Raw genomic sequence first — 18,155 nt, forward strand, 5'->3', positions numbered from 1 at the left:
ATTCTCCATCCAAAAACAGAAACAAACATTTAGTGATAGTAAGCAATTTATGTTTACATCTATCTGCTATGGTTATAATCAAGGAAAGCATACACTGTAAAGCTTCTCCAACACCCTAACAGGTTCAGTTACCTAAAAGCTCACCATCTGTTCTCATCTCTGAATGAAACAGTACTAGTATGTTCATCACATATTACATCAGCGTGTTCTTCTTTAATCTGTTTCAGTTTATAACGCAAGTCAAAAGTTTCTTCAGTCAGGCATGAATCCTGTTCCTTGAGCAAAAAACCCAAAGCATTTAAGTCTTCAATGATGGTAAATGTTAAGTTTAAAATTGTAACATCCCAATTAAGCTGCTCATAACAGTTACATACCACTATATTATCATGTTTGAGGTATCACTTACCTGTTAACAATATCATGTCTGGACCCAGCTGGGACTGACCCATCCATTCTGAGGAATGTCACCGAGGGCATCTGAGCTCTGTACAGAAGAAATTGGAGAAATGTATTTCAATAGTGAAATAGAATTACATATTTTAAACAAAACGACAGCAACTTCATTATTGGAAACAAGAAACGCGGCAATGCCACGAAACCAGGTTTTCAACACTTTTCATAAGAATAAACAAGAGTGCCAGAATGTCACAATATACGCCCGTCACAGCAAATTTCTTTACTCTAGCACCTGTATTTGCAGATGTAATTTTAATTTTGTGGTTGTTTAGTAATCATTGTAATTCTTTTGTTTTTCTACGTCCACAAAAAAACTCCTTACCAGGTAGAGATACCTTAAAATACACCTAAAATTAGAAAGTAACAACTATGTTGTACCACAGAAAAGTGGTCATGGTTTTTCCCTACTGTCAATTATAAAAAAGTTACAATATAAGTTATTTATAGTAACAACTAAGGAAAGTTAATCTTAAAAAAAAAAAAAAAAAAAAAAAAAAAAAAAATACAAAAAAAAAAAATTGTAAGTCCACACAGAAATCCTTACCAGGTAGAGATTGGTCAAAATACACCTCAAAATTGGATGTAACATGCATGTTGTACTACAGAAAAGTGGTCTCGATTTTTCCCTACGTCTAGTAATGAAAAAGTTACAATATAAGCTATTTATAGTAACAACAAAGGGAAGTATTTCTAAAGAAGGGAACTGCGCAAGACACTTCGTCTCATGATGGTGTATAATTGTGCCAAGTTACATCAAAATCCCTCTATGCATGAAGAAGATATGCTCCGGACAAAGTTTTCATTCTTGTATCCTTTGACCTCTAAGTGTGACCTTGACCTTAGACCTAGGGACCTGGTTCTTGTGCATGACACTCCGTCTCATGATGGTGAACAATTGTGCCAACTTTCATCAAAATCCCTCCATGCATGTAGAAGATATGCTAACCCTAACCCTAACCTAACCCTAACCCTATTTTTAGTAACAATGACCTTGACCTTGATCCCAGAAACCCCAAAATCAATCCCAAGCTACAACTTTATATAAGTTTTCTATACACCAAGTTTCATCATGATAGCTCATTCCTAAGTTAAGTTATTGACCGGAAACCCTTTTTCTATTTTAAGTAACAGTGACCTTGACCTTGATCCCAAAACCCCCAAAATCAATCCCAGCCTTTGTCTTGATATAAGTTACATACATACCAAGTTTTATTCAAATATCTTTACCGAAACAAAAGTTATTGACCGGAAACACCAGTTTGACGCCGCCGCCGCTGCCGCCACCGCCGCCGCCGCCGCCCGCCCGCCCGACCGACATCTACCCCAATCTAATAACTCTGGTTTTCGTTGAAAACCTGGTTAACAATTCAAATGCTTTCTCACATTTGCTAATAGAAAGAGAGAGAGAAAACTTTCCAAATGCTAATCATATAAAACTTTCATTTGCTTTTACAAAATATGAATAATTTCATTCTTAAAATTTAATACCTTATCTCTAATAGCGACAACTGGCCCAACCCTAACACAAACTTACTTGAGAAGATCTTTCTCTACAATATCCAGCATTCCCTTGAGCTGACAGAACAAGAGGACCCTGTGCTGGTTGACCACTGGTGCATCCGTACCTGGCTGTCCACTTGACTCCTCCACTCCAATACCACAGTCCAACAACAGTTGCCTAAACACATTTAAACAAAATTAATGCATCAATTTTTTTATAGAGTTTAGAGTAACACCAACACAATTTAGGTCATATGACAACTTTTCCAGCTTTTGGTGGAGGAAGACCCAAAGTGCCCCTCTGCCCATTACCTTATCATTGGCAAGCACCTGGGTACACCAACAGACCTTCCATAAGCCAGCTGGGTTCTACACCTCTAGCAAGGTTGCAAACCCACATCTGTGAGAGGCAAGTGATTTGAAGTAAGATACCTTCATCACTCGCCCAAGGAGGCCCCTTATAACAAATGCAACAGAAACACTGGGTTATAACTTATTCCCTGTTGACCTGTTAACCATAGCAGTTTCAAAAGTGGCATGTGTAATATTGAAGACATGTAAAATGGAATTGATGTTGGAGTGGCTGAAGGGATGCAAATAAAGAAAGATTAACAGGGTTTGTTAACTAGACTCTGACAACAATTAGGATTTAACTTAACAAAAGAAACTATCATCAGTGATCAAAATTCTACTGTACATTAACAGAAAGAAGCATCAAGATGACTCTCATAAAAACAAAACTCTCAGTTAGTTTATTTTGAAATTCATATGTTAACATGAATTTCAAACGGAAAGACAATGCCTATTCTTAAAACTGTCAGATAAAAGACACTTTAAGAGCAGTCAAACAATATATATCTTATTTAATCACTCAGTACTGACTTACTTTAAAGCTGTAAGTTTAGGTGCATGAGAAATATCATGAAGATTCGAGTATTGTGTCTTCAACATGCCCATGAACTCTGTGTACTTAGGGTGACTCGAGTTCAGTACCAATGCCGGATGATTGCATACTTTACGTAAATACTGTAAAGCCTGAAATAAATCCATATTGACCATTCAAATATAAATGACAACTTTATAATCAAATCTTAAAACTAATATCTTAAACAATTAAATTACATATCTCTAAGTACAGTATGTGTATGCAAGTGCGAGACTCGTACAATATCAAACCCCTTATAGACAAAAACCTTCCTGTATGCATGTCCAATGCTCATACAATATCAAAACCACCTATATCCAAATAACTTTCTGTATGCAAGTCCAAGGCTCATACAATATCAAAGACCTTTAGGCAGAAACCTACCTGTATGCAAGTCTAAGGCTCATACAATATCAAAGACCTGAAGGCAGAAACCTACCTGTATGCAAGAGCTAGCCTCATACAATATCAAAGACCTTTAGGCAGAAACCTACCTGTATGCAAGTCCAAGGCTCATACAATATCAAAGACCTGAAGGCAGAAACCTACCTGTATGCAAGAGCTAGCCTCATACAATATCAAAGCCCTTTAGGCAGAAATCTACCTGTCTGCAAGAGCTAGCCTCATACAATATCAAAGCCCTTTAGGCAGAAATCTACCTGTCTGCAAGAGCTAGCCTCATACAATATCAAAGCCATTTAGGCAGAAACACACCTGAAAGACATGTGTTGATCCTTTCTTCTGTTCTACTGCCTTTGTAGAGGTGACACAATCTTCTACACCTTTCTGTGCCTGAGATTTGGAGAAGTCTTCATACAGTTTTACCTGAAATAGAGGGAATAAATCACATACCTTTTACATTTCTCCAAATTAAGTCAAATAATTTCACACTTGCAAATAAAACTCATAGATGGTCTTTACAAACAGACAGATGTACAAACCATCATATCACAAAGGAACAAACATTTGAACAAACCTGTAGTGGGCTAAGATCACAGTAGTAGTCCTGGATAATTTTTGGAGGTAGATCTTTTAGAACGTCTTCTTTCAAACGTCTCAATATAAACGGAAGCACCTGTCGATGTAATGTCTCCATAGCTAGAGCACCTTGAAATAAAATTCACTGAGCTTTATACTTTACTGAAATATATTATAACTGCAGTCTAATAAAGGTTTAAAAATGCTTTTATTTTGTTATAGTTTAATTGGGTTCAATTTAAATCACAATGACACAGTTTAAGTTATACGGTGATTTTACAGTCCTAATAGTGAAGGAGGAGCCAAGGTGTTGCCCTGGGCATTATTGTATTGTACAGGTAATTTCCACGTCTTGGATAGGCGCACCCTCTAGTGAGGTATTTTTCTTTATATGAACTGTGCTCACTAAGTGCTATTATTTACAAGTGCACTCTACGTGCATATATACAAGTGTCTGACAGGTGCAGACTAGTAGAAGGGACAGTTATTCAGATACAAGGGAATCCGGGTACCAGACCATAGCTCTTTTTTAATAGACCCCTTGGTTCTTTAACGTGCCCGGTGTAAAGAACCGATATACGCAAGGATTGCTTGGGTTTCTGACCAGTACACCTCTAGCTGTGTGGGAAACCCTGAAAAGCATTTCTAAAAATTCCCGAGGCATCTGTCGGGGATCGATCCCAAGACCTCGGGATTGGAAAGCCAGCGTGCAACACACTAAGCTAATTCGTCCAATGAAAACCTTTCAAATGAATCTTACACGGTTATGAAACTTCAATCTATGGAGCTTCAAAAATTCATATCTTAGTCATATCTTCCTTCGAATAATTTCATTATGTTGTCTATAGTCTAGTGAAAATATATCTAAAAACAAACATTGAGCCTGTGCTAAAGGCCACCTCCAAATAATGCCCACTACTATAAAGCCTAATTAAAATGGCCACTATTGTGTCTTCCCATTTAACCATAAATAGTGTAAATTTATCTGTGTTGAGAAACCCCCTGTCCGCAAAGACTTTTTTTCTCATTTCCCACAGGTGGGCATTACAGATGTGTTTGACTGTAAATGAAAGAAAAACTTCACAAACCTGCTTCTTGCTCTTTAGAAGAGCTTTTTGCCTCTCTGCTGGCTAAGATTGGTTTCCCGTATCTTGCCTGGAATTGCCTTTCTGTACCCAAGAAACCTGGTACCAGGAAGTCAAAGAGAGACCAGAGGTCAAGGACATTGTTTTGAATTGGTGTACCAGACAGAATCAATCGGTGGTTACAGTTTAACTGCTTCACTGCTTTTGAGATCTGAAAAATATTAATTGCAAGATCAAGAATTGTGAGCATCTTTAGTTAGTTTCTTTAGTACTTCAAATAAAAGACTGTGAAATCATTAATTAAAACTTCTTGGGAATAATAAAAAATTGTTATTTCAACCTAAACAGCATTGCTGCAGGTACAAATTGATGGATTTTAAATAATTAAGGCAAAATAAAAGAAAGTTTTATCTGCTAATTTTTCTTTCTTTACACAAACACGAAATCCATGAATGTTTGTCCCCCACTAATAATAATAATTTTACAGTAGTAAAAAATGTTTTAATATCAACTTTCACAATTTTCAGTTGAAATGGAGGATGATTATGTAAATCAAAGCCAAGCCTTTCAAACTTAAGTTCTATATATAACAAGAGCTGTCCATAAGACAGCAAATATTGAACTATTCGAAATATTGTCCCAGAAGCAGGAAAATATTACCCAAAATGTTAAAATATCTAAAGAGTTTCAATCCAGTGCCTGCATTGCAAAATTTTAACCAGAAGTAACTGTTTTAAGTTCAAAAAGGGACATAATTTGACCAAAATGCATGTCAGAGTTATGGGACTTGATGCTATCAACTAGTTTTATAACCCCAAAGGCACATGTAAGTTTCAATTCAATATCTGCATTAGTTTTGGAGATAGTAACTTGCATGTAAAACTTTAACCAGCATAATTTGCTCAAAATACATGTCAGAGTTATGGGACTTGACCCAGTGAGGTTGGTATTTGACCTAGAAAAAGTAAAAATAAGTTTCAAAGCTATATGCCTTTAAATGATAGCCATATGTACTTGCATGCAAAACTTTAACTAAGGTGTGATGCCGATGCCAGGTTGAGTTTGATCTTTGAATAGTTGAGCTAATAACAAAAAACTGAAGCTCGTCTTGCTTACGAAACTTTACTTTATTTTGTTTGTTTGTTTAGAGTTTAACGCCGTTTCTCAACAGTATTTCAATTATGTAACGGCAGGCAGTTAATCTAACCTGTTTCTTGATTCTGTACCAGTACAAACCTATTCTCCGCAAGTAAATGCCAACTTCCCCACATGTATCAGAGGTGGATGACGACAGTCACTGATTTCAGACACAATGTCTTTTATCAAATTGTCATGAAGAACATATGCCTCGTCTAGGGCTCGAACACACGAACCCAAGATCCGTAGATCTGCGCTCTCCCTATTGAGCTAAGTGGGCGGGTCTAAGTCCTACTTTAAGTTGTAGCTGTAAAATGGAACAGATTCCTTCAGATTTAATTCAATGATCTGTCAAAGTTTATCAAAATAAAAACACACAACACAACAGTGAGCAAGGGTTTTGCAACAGGAGTCTAAGGTCACAGTAACATACCAGTAGTCAGAATAATTAAAATTGTGACTGCAAGGATAACACATGATTTTCATGTTATGACCTTGGCAGAATCTTGAAGAAAGTGCATGTTTCCCACAACTGTCTAATCATCTAGACTGGCATTTCTTCTCCATTATGTATTTGAGTCAACCATGCACCAAGAGCTGTAACACTAGCATCAGTATTTTCGGTCATTCAAGGGCCATAATTCTGAAGTGCCTGGGCTGATTTGGCTAGTTATCAAACTTGGCTGTGGACTTATTGCCAAACACATTTTGGTCAAGTTTGGTGAAGATCGGATGAGAAATCAGACACACACATACACATGGACACACATACAGACAGGCGTAAATCAATATGTCTCCCACAACACTGTGTGGTGGGAGACATAATAAGGCCACTCTCTTCAGGAAGAAAGTTTGGTTTAAACTGGCTTGGTATGTTCTTTAATGAAATTGTGGACACTGACAACAATGGACAAACAGATGACACACATCTAGCAATTCTAAAAGCTACCAATGAGTGCTTCATTCTCAGATGAGGTAAAAAGGTGTTTCAATAGCATGTGGTCTCCTTGTTAACACGTTTTCTTAAAACATCCTTTCCAAATGATGGCAGTTTATGCTAGAATAAACAATAAAACTTTCACTGACCTTAGTTTTGCCATTTTTGATGATGTGACCTTCATCCAAAACACAATAATTCCAACTGAAAGAACTGAAATATACGCATGAAATATGCATACATATTAATTGAAGTCAGGGAAACAAAGTTTCAGGTACAAGAATAACATCTGTAACATAAACCTACAGAGAATTTTGATAAACCTAAAATAATCTTAAAAAAAACAACACTTTTTTTAACTGTGCAATTTCCTCGAAGTCAATTTTGGATGTAAAATTATAAATAATTTTTTTTATGGCCCATTGTATAATATCTTCATTTAACAATTATTTAAGTTAAATAATTTAATAAATGAAAATAAGAAAATTACTTAAGAAATGGTGCTTTATACACAGAATTTGCTGCATGTGACCAGTTTGTGCCAACAGCCTCACAGCTCACCGGTACACACAAGAATGTTCAACTTGTTAATGCATAAATTCATAGTGTATATAAAGAAGTTTAGAAACTAAAACAGATAAAAGCTAATTTACCTGAAAAATTCAATATCATTTCTTACAACATCATAGGATGCTACAATCATGTTGTATTTTTTTGCCTTCTTCTGTAACCTAAAGGTATATAATGCAAAAATTTAAATATTCATACATCTACCAACACATTTATGGCAACATTTTTTTGCTTAATAGTTTTGTGGGGTTAAAAATTTCCAAATACCATGGGTCATTTGGTGACTTTGCAGCTTAGAGTAAGACCCCAAATGCTCCTCAGCAGTGATGTCAATGATACTTAAGTTGGCCTAAATGACAAACCGAACCAGAAATTAGGTGGGTTTCTTTGTTCTTTTCTACAATTGTGGAAAATTCCTTACTTCCTCCATTGAGTAGAATTACTGACAGGGGTATAAATATAAATGTGGGGTATCACCCTAACTCTATATTGGCCAACCTCACGTGTAGAATGGGTAGAACCATCAATCTTCCGTAAACCTACTGGATAGCTCTCTCACAAGAAAGAATTGCACACTCCATTACAGTAGTGAAGGGCAAGTTATTCAAAGTCAGAAACTCTACCCACTCAACCAAAGGGGTTCTCATATTTAATGAAATATAAGTATATCATACTTGGTTATACAATGTAATAAAAAGTTTCAATCAGGTTTTCAATCGGCTCTAAACTGAGTAAGAAAGCATCAACAAAAGCTATACAGCTAGTGAAAGAGTGACCAAGCTGAAAAGCAGTCAAACTTTCAAAAATACCTATTAACACACGAGGATAAAATTCAAAAGCCTCGATCCAAGGTAATAAAAGCGTGGAGACCAGTCTTGGAACACAAGCTTGCCAATCAATAGACTGGTCTAAAAACTTTAACTTTAGAAAACAAGGCCCAGGACAGTCAAAAGCTGTTGCTATTTTTCAGTTGGGTTTAGAGTCACACCAATTAGTTGTAGAAATGTTTTCCAGCTATTGAAGGCAAAAGAAAGTACCAAGTGTGCCTCAAGGCATTGTTTCAGGCACTGGCGAACACATGGGTAGTGGCTTCTTCACATAAAAATTTCCATACTCAATGTGTGGTTTTGAACCTACATCCATGTGATCTGAAGTCAGCAACACTAACCACTCAGCTACAGAGACCCTTGCTAATTAGCTATTCAGTTAGCACAGTGGCATAACAAACAAGAGGACCATGATGGTCTTGAATCACTCACCTGGCCCCACATAACCCAGTTTTGAACTGAGTATGATGTTGTTTTTTCTATTATTTGACATAGTGACCTAGTTTTTGAGCTCATGTGACCCAGTTTTGAACTTGACCTAGATATCATCAAGATAAAAATTCTGACAAATTTCATGAAGATCCATTGAAAAATATGGCCTCTAGAGAGGTCACAAGGTTTTTCTATTATTTGATCTAATGACCTAGTTTTTGAAGGCACGTGACCCAGTTTTGAACCTGACCTAGATATCATCAAGTTGAACATTCTCACTAATTTTCATGAAGATCTCATGAAAAATATGGCCTCTAGAGAAATTACAAGGTTTTTCTAGTTTTATACCTACTGACCTAGTTTTTGACCGCACCTGACCCAGTTTCGAATATTACCTAGATATCATCAAGGTGAACATTCAGACCAATTTTCATGAAGATCCATTGAAAAATATCGCCTCTAGAGAGGTCAAAAGGTTTTTCTATTTTTAGACCTAGTGACCTAGTTTTTGACCGCAGTTGACCCAGTTTCGAACCTGACCTAGATATCATCAAGATGAATATTCAGACCAACTTTCATACAGATCCCATGAAAAATATGGCCTCTAGAGTGGTCACAAGGTTTTTTTATTATTTGACCTACTGACCTAGTTTTTGATGGCATGTGACCCAGTTTCGAACTTGACCTAGATATAATCAAGGTGAACATTCTAAGTTTCATGAAGATCCATTGAAAAGTATGGCCTCTAGAGAGGTCACAAGGTTTTTCTATTTTTAGACTTACTGACTTAGTTTTGGACCGCACGTTAGGGCTGGGTACCGCCTTGAAAAAAATACCGTGGTATACCACGGTTTTTTCCTAATTACCGCGGTACATACCACGGTATACCACCATATTTATCGTAAGACTTACAGCTATGGTAGTAGTCATAAAAATATTGAAAAACTCTCAGAAATACTTAATTTATCATGAGCAACAACGAAGACTAGTTACTTGACTAGAATTAAAGAAAAAAATACACTGTAATATTAACTTGACTAATGACTAGTTAGATTATTGACCCTTAGTATTTTTTACCAGCGTGTATTCATCGGAAGATGCCATAATGTCTCTAGGGAAGCACTGGGTCACATGTATATAGGTCGCGCTTGTTTGAAGTTCGATTCGTGCACCCGTTTGATAAACCAGTAACATTTACAAATAGTATGAAGGCTTCATTAAATTGTTTTCAAACAAAAAATAATAAATTTCGACTCAACATTTTCCATACTATTTATTTCTTTTTTAATACATGCAAATACATACAGGGATATTTTAAACTATCGTCATTTAAACAAGAAGTCGGGACTCGCCGAATTTACAAGACTCAAAGTAAAAACAAGTGCGCCCGTGACGTCATCCATCTATACGGAATAATCTGGAGGTTTTTGAAGGTTTTGATTGGGGATCACGCGGTCGATCATACATGTTCAATTGCACCACTGGGTGGTTATTTTTGGAAACTAATAATAGTAGCATGGGAATTCCAGAGATATAAATCAGAAAATCATGCATGGTGTTAATTGCTGTTACGGAAGTCTACATAGATAATGTAAATTAAAATAAACAGAAGTAGGGATAATGTTGATAAAATACCGGTATTCCCCGATGGTACCGCGGTATCGTACCACGGGAAAATGATACCATGGTTACCGGTATACCGGTAATACCGCGCACCTCTACCGCACGTGACCCAGTTTCGAACTTGATCTAGGTATCATCAAGATGAACATTCTGACCAACTTTCATAAAGATCCCATGAAAAATGTGACCTCTAGAGTGGTCACAAGCAAAAGTTTATGGACGCACAGACGGACGGACGGACGACGGACGCTGCGCAATCACAAAAGCTCACCTTGTCACTTTGTGACATGTGAGCTAAAAAGTACTAGCAGACTGTTTTCAATACACAAAACCTACTTCAGTCTTTCCATCGGAGGTCCAGCATACATGAGAGGGTTGAGGTATTCTTTGTCGATAAACTTATTCACTTCATACACCCAATGTCCAATCAATGTCGGTGGGCAGACAACTATGGATGGCAATGGTTTACAGTCTGGATTTTCTGATTCCTGCAAAAAAAAGAAATAAAATAACAAGAGCTGTCCATAAGACAGCCAAGCTCGACTATTCGAAATATTGTCACAGAAGCAGGAAATTATTACCCAAAATGTTAAATATCAAAAGAGTTTTAAGTTCGAAAGGGGACATAATTTGACCAAAATACATATCAGAGTTATGGGACTTGATGCTATCAACTAGTTTTATAACCCCGAAGGAACATGTTAAGTTTCAATTCAATATCTGCATTAGTTTTGGGGATAGTAACTTGCATGTAAAACTTTAACCAGAATTTTCTAAGTCCAAAAGGGGGCATAATTTGCTCAAAATACATGTTAAGAGTAATGGAACTTGACCCAGTGAGGTTGGTAATTGACCTAGAAAAAGAATAAATAAGTTTCAAAGCTATATGCCTTTTGGTAATAGCTGTATGTACTTGCATGCAAAACTTTAACCAGGATTTTCTAAGTCCAAAAGGGGGCATAATTTGCCCAAAATACATGTCAGAGTTATGGGACTTGGTGCTATCAACTAGTTTTATAACCTGGAGGACACATGTGAAGTTTCAATTCAATACCTGTAGTAGTTTTGGAGATAGTTACTTGTATGTAAAACTTTAACCAGGATTTTCTAAGTCCAAAAGGGGGCATAATTTGGCCAAAATACATGTCAGAGTTGTGGGACTTGACCCAGTGAGGTAGGTAATTGATCTAGAAAAAGAAAAAATAAGTTTCAAATCTATAAGCCTTTTAGTAATAGCTGTATGTACTTGCACGCAAAACTTTAACCAGAATTTTCTAAGTCCAAAAGGGGGCATAATTTGGCCAAAATACATGTCAGAGTTATGGGACTTGACCCAGTGAGGTAGGTAATTGATCTAGAAAAAGAAAAAATAAGTTTCAAATCTATATGCCTTTTAGTAATAGCTGTATGTACTTGCACGCAAAACTTTAACCAGAATTTTCTAAGTCCAAAAGGGGGCATAATTTGGCCAAAATGAAGGTCAGAGTTATGGGACTTGGTGCTATCAACTAGTTTTATAACCCCGAAGACACATGTGAAGATTCAATTCAATATCTGCATTAGTTTTGGAGATAGTAACTTGCATGTAAAACTTTAACCAGAATTTTCTAAGTCCAAAAGGGGGCTTAATTTGCTCAAAATACATGTTAGAGTTATGGAACTTGACCCAGTGAGGTTGGTAATTGACCTAGAAAAAGAATAAATAAGTTTCAAAGCTATATGCCTTTAAATGATAGCTGTATGTACTTGCATGCAAAAACTTAACCAAGGTGTGACGCCGACGCCGACGCCAGGGTGAGTAGAATAGCTAGACTATTCTTCGAATAGTCGAGCTAAAAATCAACTTTATTTCATCACTATCAAAGTAAACTTTATCAAAGCCTGAATAATGTTGAAGTTATAAATGCTAACAGCAGCTTTTGGACAGTAAATCTTATAACACTGTGTCACAATGAACATGCAGTTAAAAAATCAATGAGAAATACCTTGTACTTCTGCTCCCTCCTGTAATGGTCAGAAGCTATGATACAGATAGACTGTAAAGTTTTCCCCAGTCCCATATCATCACATAATATACCATGTAGTTTGTATTTGTTGAGGAAACCGAGCCAATTCACACCATCCTATAAGCGAAACATAGGAAAATGTTCATTTCTGCTTACATACCAAAACTGGGTATATTAAACAAGAGCTTCATGATGACCCTGTATCGCTTACCTGAGTAATATGAGCCACATGTTTCGAATGGCAAACTGATGCTAAAATATTAAGAAGGTAGGTCAGTAGGTCAGATTAATGGTAACTGAAAGTCAGTTTTAAGATTGGTGTGCAAAACTGTACATGTCATCCAAATTTCAAGGCTGTATCTTAAAAAAAAACACAAGAAAGTAGGTCAGTAGGTCAAGGTCGCAGTCAAGTGATCCCTAATCGCTTGGGATCATCAGGTAATTACTTTAAAACAGTGTAAGAAATATAATAATAATAAGTTTTTCCTTTCGATTGCCATGGCAACCAGAGTTCTGCATGGAATTCAATTCTTTGAACAATTTTGAAAGGGGACACCTAAGGATCATTCCTGTGAAGTTTAGTGTAATTCTGCCCTGTGGTTTCCTAGAAGAAGATTTTTTTATAAAATGTTGACGGACACACGACACACGACGCATGACGGACATTGAGCGGTCACAAAAGCTCACCATGAGCCTTTGGCTCAGGTGAGCTAAAAAGTTATTTTTTTCCTTTTCAGAAAAATCAATAAAATTTTCCCAAAGCATAACTTTCAAGAAAACAAGGCTGTGGGCATTTAAACCTATATGAAGAAATATGAAACTAAAAACATGACACTTAGTGTCATATCTGTGTGCGGCCAAGTTTATCTTCCTGTAAACAATACTAACTATCATTTAATGACTGAATGTACATCTGGCAAAGAACATATATTGTGGAAACCTTAAAATTTGTAAGGAACTTAATTTGACAACTTTGAATTTGCTCCAATTACTGAAATTAAATTCCAATGCATAAATAACTTTTTTAACTCATTCACGTCCCCAAGAAATAGCAACTTTTACCAAATACATATAGTTCTAAATATAAGACCAGACGTAACATATCCACTTTAAAATTTACTTTTGTTTTAAATTGGTATTTTACAATTTTTATTTCGTACTTTGCATTGATAGCAAAAATGTAAAATAAGAGAATATTGAATACTAAACCATAAAAAGACAACTTTTTTAACATCTGATAATTATCTAATTATCTAAAATACAAACACACAGCATTTTATGCATACGGAATTTTATTCTGTCACAGTATTTAACATACAAACCTGCTGATATTTCCTAAGTTCTGCTTTAATTGGAACATCAATTTTATAATTTTCTAACTTGGATCCATCAAGAAGTTGTTCCAGAAATGCTCTTTCCTCTACTTTCCTCTCTACCAGACTTGACTTAATATCAGGAGGGTCCGCTACACCTGCCTGCAAAATTACAGCATTTGTTTAGAAAACAGATTGTGCAAACACAGTAAGATCAGTAAGAAGAGATAGCAATTTTGGCCACAAGTCCTTCTCTAAAACAGAGAGGAAAATATTTACACGGACAACTTCACTTAATGCACTTAGGAGTATTATGTAAATTTTTGATAAATTGTCAGGGTTTTTTTTTTTCCACCAGAGAACAAGCACTTTTCCAGATTCCAAATTTCAGCCTAACACAACAAGATTTCATTTCCTCTTTAAAAGGAAGACTGAAACTGGGTGTAATTATGCACACATCAAACGCAAGAAAAGAAAACCACACAAAACAAGCAACTATTTTGTGGATGTCTTCAAAGATCTAGATAACTAGAGATGCTTTTGAGAAAAGTGCATGTCTCCCACAACTGCCCCTATGAAAAATGTCTAGTTTCTCTAGATGGTTTAGACGAGTGGATCCGATTAGATGGTCTGGATGAGTGGATCCAATCAGTAATTCAAGGGCCATAAATCAAAAGTGCCTGGGCGGATTTGGCTAGTTATCGAACTTGGCTAAAGTCTTATGGCCAAACACATTTTGTTAAAGTTTAGTGAAGATCGGATGAGAAATGTTCAACTTAGAGAGTAGACAAGAGTAAAAAGGCAGATTTTTCGATAATTCAAGGGCTGTAACTCCAAAATGCCTGTACCGATTTGGCTAGTTATCAATCTTGGCCAAGGTCTCATGGTCAAACACATTTTGTTCAAGTCTGGTGAAGACTGGATGAGAAATGTTCGAATTAGAGTGCGGACAAGAGCAAAAAAGGCAGATTTTTGGTAATTCAAGGGCCATAACTCCAAGACACCCGGACTGGACCGATTTGGCTAGTTATCGAACTTGGCTGAGGTCTTGTAGTAAAACACATTTTGTTCAAGTTTGGTGAAAATCGGATGAGAAATGTTCGACTTAAGAGTGCGGACAAGCTTTGTGACAGACAGACAGACACACACACAGACTGGAGTAAATCAATATGTCTCCCTCACCACTGTGTGGTGGGAGACAAAATAATACTTGACAATGTGTTAGAATCGAAATAATATATCTCAGACAGTAACTGAATATTAAAATCATTGTTTATTACTCTGATGCATATTATTTTATTACTTTGACTGTGCTCTCATGATAAAATCCCTAAATTATAGTGTTGCTAGGGCTTTAACATCAGCCAATAATTTAGTTTCTTGGTTTAAGAATTCATGAAAATGTTGCCAGTTAAGGAGGTAGGTTACCTTGTTACAAGGGTAAATTCAAATTAGTTGAAACGCAGCATTATTTTGTATTTTGTGTAATATGAAGTTTTAACTGCTACAATTTCAATTTCGTTTGTCTCTGTCCCTTCAAGTTCAATTTTTATCCAGGTTTAAAGAACATGACCCTCCAAAGGTATTTCATATTGAAAGAAGAAGGAAAATACGGATATTTAACACTTTTCAGTGTATTTTAGTTTCATTGATATCCGTAGAAGTCTGCATAATTGATAATTTTACTAGTATGCACGTTAGCTTTCTAATATAAGCTTAAAATGTATATGTCGCGGGGCTCGTGTTTCCATGGTAACGCATTGTCTTTCATTTTTAAACAACTATGTATAAAAATAGGGGTTTTCGACGGCTTCAGTGCCATTCTGTTAATGACCAACATGGAATATTTGGGTAATATTATTAGCAAAATACCAAGCACTTTACATGGTACCCTATTTTTCTTAAAGTTTAAAGTAACCATGGCAACAGAGATGTTTAAAATAGCTTATATCTTGCTTTTTGTCGTAATTTCTTATAAAAATATTGAATAAGATTATCTTTCTAGTTGATTTAGCTTTAAAACATATTATATCTAACGTAAGTTATATTTTCGTGTTATTTGCATTTATTTAAACAAATTTCACAGCTTAGTATACTTACAGCAGTACCCCTCGTCTGGCATTTTTCATGGAAAAATCGTTCAGCATGCTGCTATTATTCTCATAGATATTGTTGAAATGAAAATAAAAAGCCGAAGCTGTGTTTCTTAAATAGACCGGTGTCAACGCTTTTGAATTTTACATTTAGATACATAGGTCACGGGCTTCGTTTCCATTGTAACATCAATTCAATTCAAGAAACTACAATTTTCTACTGAAATCTGAACAATTTTAGATCTTAGTTTTAGTATATAAGTAACAAATTATCAACGGAGCCTGAAAAATAGGTATTACAAATCAAACTGCGAGATTTTTTATTTGAAAATGGCCGTAACAAGTAACCTTTCACCCAACTATATTCCAAATAACATTGGTTACCATCATCCATTTTCTTACATTCCGCATAACATTTCGATATAACTACATAAAAGAAGCAAAATATTGATTATTATTTAGAACAAAAGACTCATAAAAAATATTTCAGCAAATAATGGTTATTTGAAAATAGTAAAAATAAAGAAAATGCACAGAATTACGTACTTTCAAGATAAAAGCTATTAATTTTGCGCGGTAACTGACACGTAACGTCATGATGTCAATGACGTCATTTTAAGACAACATTGTTTTGAAGCGTTTCTGCGACAATTTATTCATTATTTCTGCATTACTAAACCATAAAGTATCAGAACGAAGACAGGTTCATGATTTGTTTTCAGAAGAATGAATATACAAACACATTTAGTTTGTCGTAAACGTCGTCGTAAATCGTCACGTTAGCTTCCGGTTGGGCATGCGCACATACAAATATGAAGGTAACCTACCTCCTTAAATGGTCTTAAACAGTCTTGGAATTTCAATGCATAAAATGCTCTTTGGCACTGAGACCGAGACATGTACAACACTTGATATCTGTAATGATTCTTATTCTTACTAGCTTGCTTTACAGTTAAAATATATCATGAACCTCTCTGGTATCAGATTACTGGTATTTCTTCTGAATTTTTCTTGGAAATCTGTATTTTTTGCCATTTGCACAGAATTTATGATCATTGAAAGGGTTTGTGAATTACACTGGAATTTTGTGAAGACGAAGCTTTACATGAACACTGGCATAACCCTGTACACAGGGACTATATGTTGTACAACATACTGCATAATAAACAAAGTTAAATCTACTATACTCACTTAAGTAAATAAGAACTGTATGTAAAACACATATGCTCTCATGACTGCCTATCTGTGGAAACTGGGTGTGCAATTTTAAGCTTTAAGTACGCTATGATGCTGACCTTTGGTTTAAACATATTTTATTCCTAGTAATACATGTACAAAATAAATACATAATCATAGTTTGAACATATAAGAAGGGAAGGATAAGAATGAAAGACACATAGTTGACTTTATGGTGCCAAAAATTTATTGACACCAGACAAAAATGCTATGTACCGTACTTTAATGTTGTTCTCAAGGTATTGATTGGAAACCATTTGAGCCACACCATGAGAAAACCAACATAGTGGCTTTGCGACCAGCATGGATCCAGACCAGCCTGCGCATCCGCACAGTCTGGTCAGGATCCATGCTGTTCGCTAACAGTTTCTCTAATTGTAATAGGCTTTGAAAGCGAACAGCATGGATCCTGACCAGACTGCGCGGATGCGCAGGCTGGTCTTGATCCATGCTGGTCGCAAACCCACTATGTTGGTTTTCTCATGGCATGGCTCATTTTCAGTCTCAAAGTCACACTGACCTTAACCTAGCCACAGTTTTACAGTCTTCAAGTTACAGATCTAAAACCATCTGACAGACAGACATACCTGACATAGACAAAACAATTTCTCTTCTACAAAGGATGTATAAATGTAACATAAAGTAAGATAATACATCAACTCTTCTTATAAATATCAACATTTTATGATGTGCATACATACCTCTAATGGCAGTAAGCGTATGAGGGAAGCGAAGCAGTGTGTAGCTACAGTTCTAACATCCTCGTGTTGATCAGTCATTCTCCCCAACACAGGAACTATCAGCAATACAATATAGGGTATAATATCCATCCCCAACACCTCAATCACATCTGTACAGTCATTAAGGAGCTCGAAATTCATTTCATATCATACTTTATTCACTTATATGAACAATTAATTATGTAAAGTGTATTTATAGAGACTGTTAATGCAGTCAGCTGTAAAATCCTAAAAATGGTTTTTCGAGGGGCAATCTAGGTCTTATTCCTGGAAATTTTGTACATGTATACCTGATTT

The 18,155-nt window shown here is 35.9% G+C and overlaps 1 protein-coding gene across 1 annotated transcript in view; it reads right to left on the reverse strand.

Moving 5' to 3' along the window:
* Positions 1-18,155, reverse strand: part of LOC123562447 (TATA-binding protein-associated factor 172-like) — a 65,070-nt gene that overhangs the window by 11,006 nt on the left and 35,909 nt on the right. The window contains 12 exon segments of the mRNA XM_053527729.1: positions 407-484; positions 1,991-2,134; positions 2,843-2,991; positions 3,596-3,706; positions 3,858-3,988; positions 4,948-5,155; positions 7,168-7,231; positions 7,672-7,749; positions 10,807-10,958; positions 12,456-12,593; positions 13,799-13,951; positions 17,820-17,968. Of these exon segments, the coding sequence (XP_053383704.1) occupies positions 407-484; positions 1,991-2,134; positions 2,843-2,991; positions 3,596-3,706; positions 3,858-3,988; positions 4,948-5,155; positions 7,168-7,231; positions 7,672-7,749; positions 10,807-10,958; positions 12,456-12,593; positions 13,799-13,951; positions 17,820-17,968 (1,555 nt within the window).

The sequence above is a fragment of the Mercenaria mercenaria genome, chromosome 2 (assembly GCF_021730395.1).
Source record: "Mercenaria mercenaria strain notata chromosome 2, MADL_Memer_1, whole genome shotgun sequence".
In the NCBI taxonomy this organism is placed as follows: Eukaryota; Metazoa; Mollusca; class Bivalvia; order Venerida; family Veneridae; genus Mercenaria; species Mercenaria mercenaria.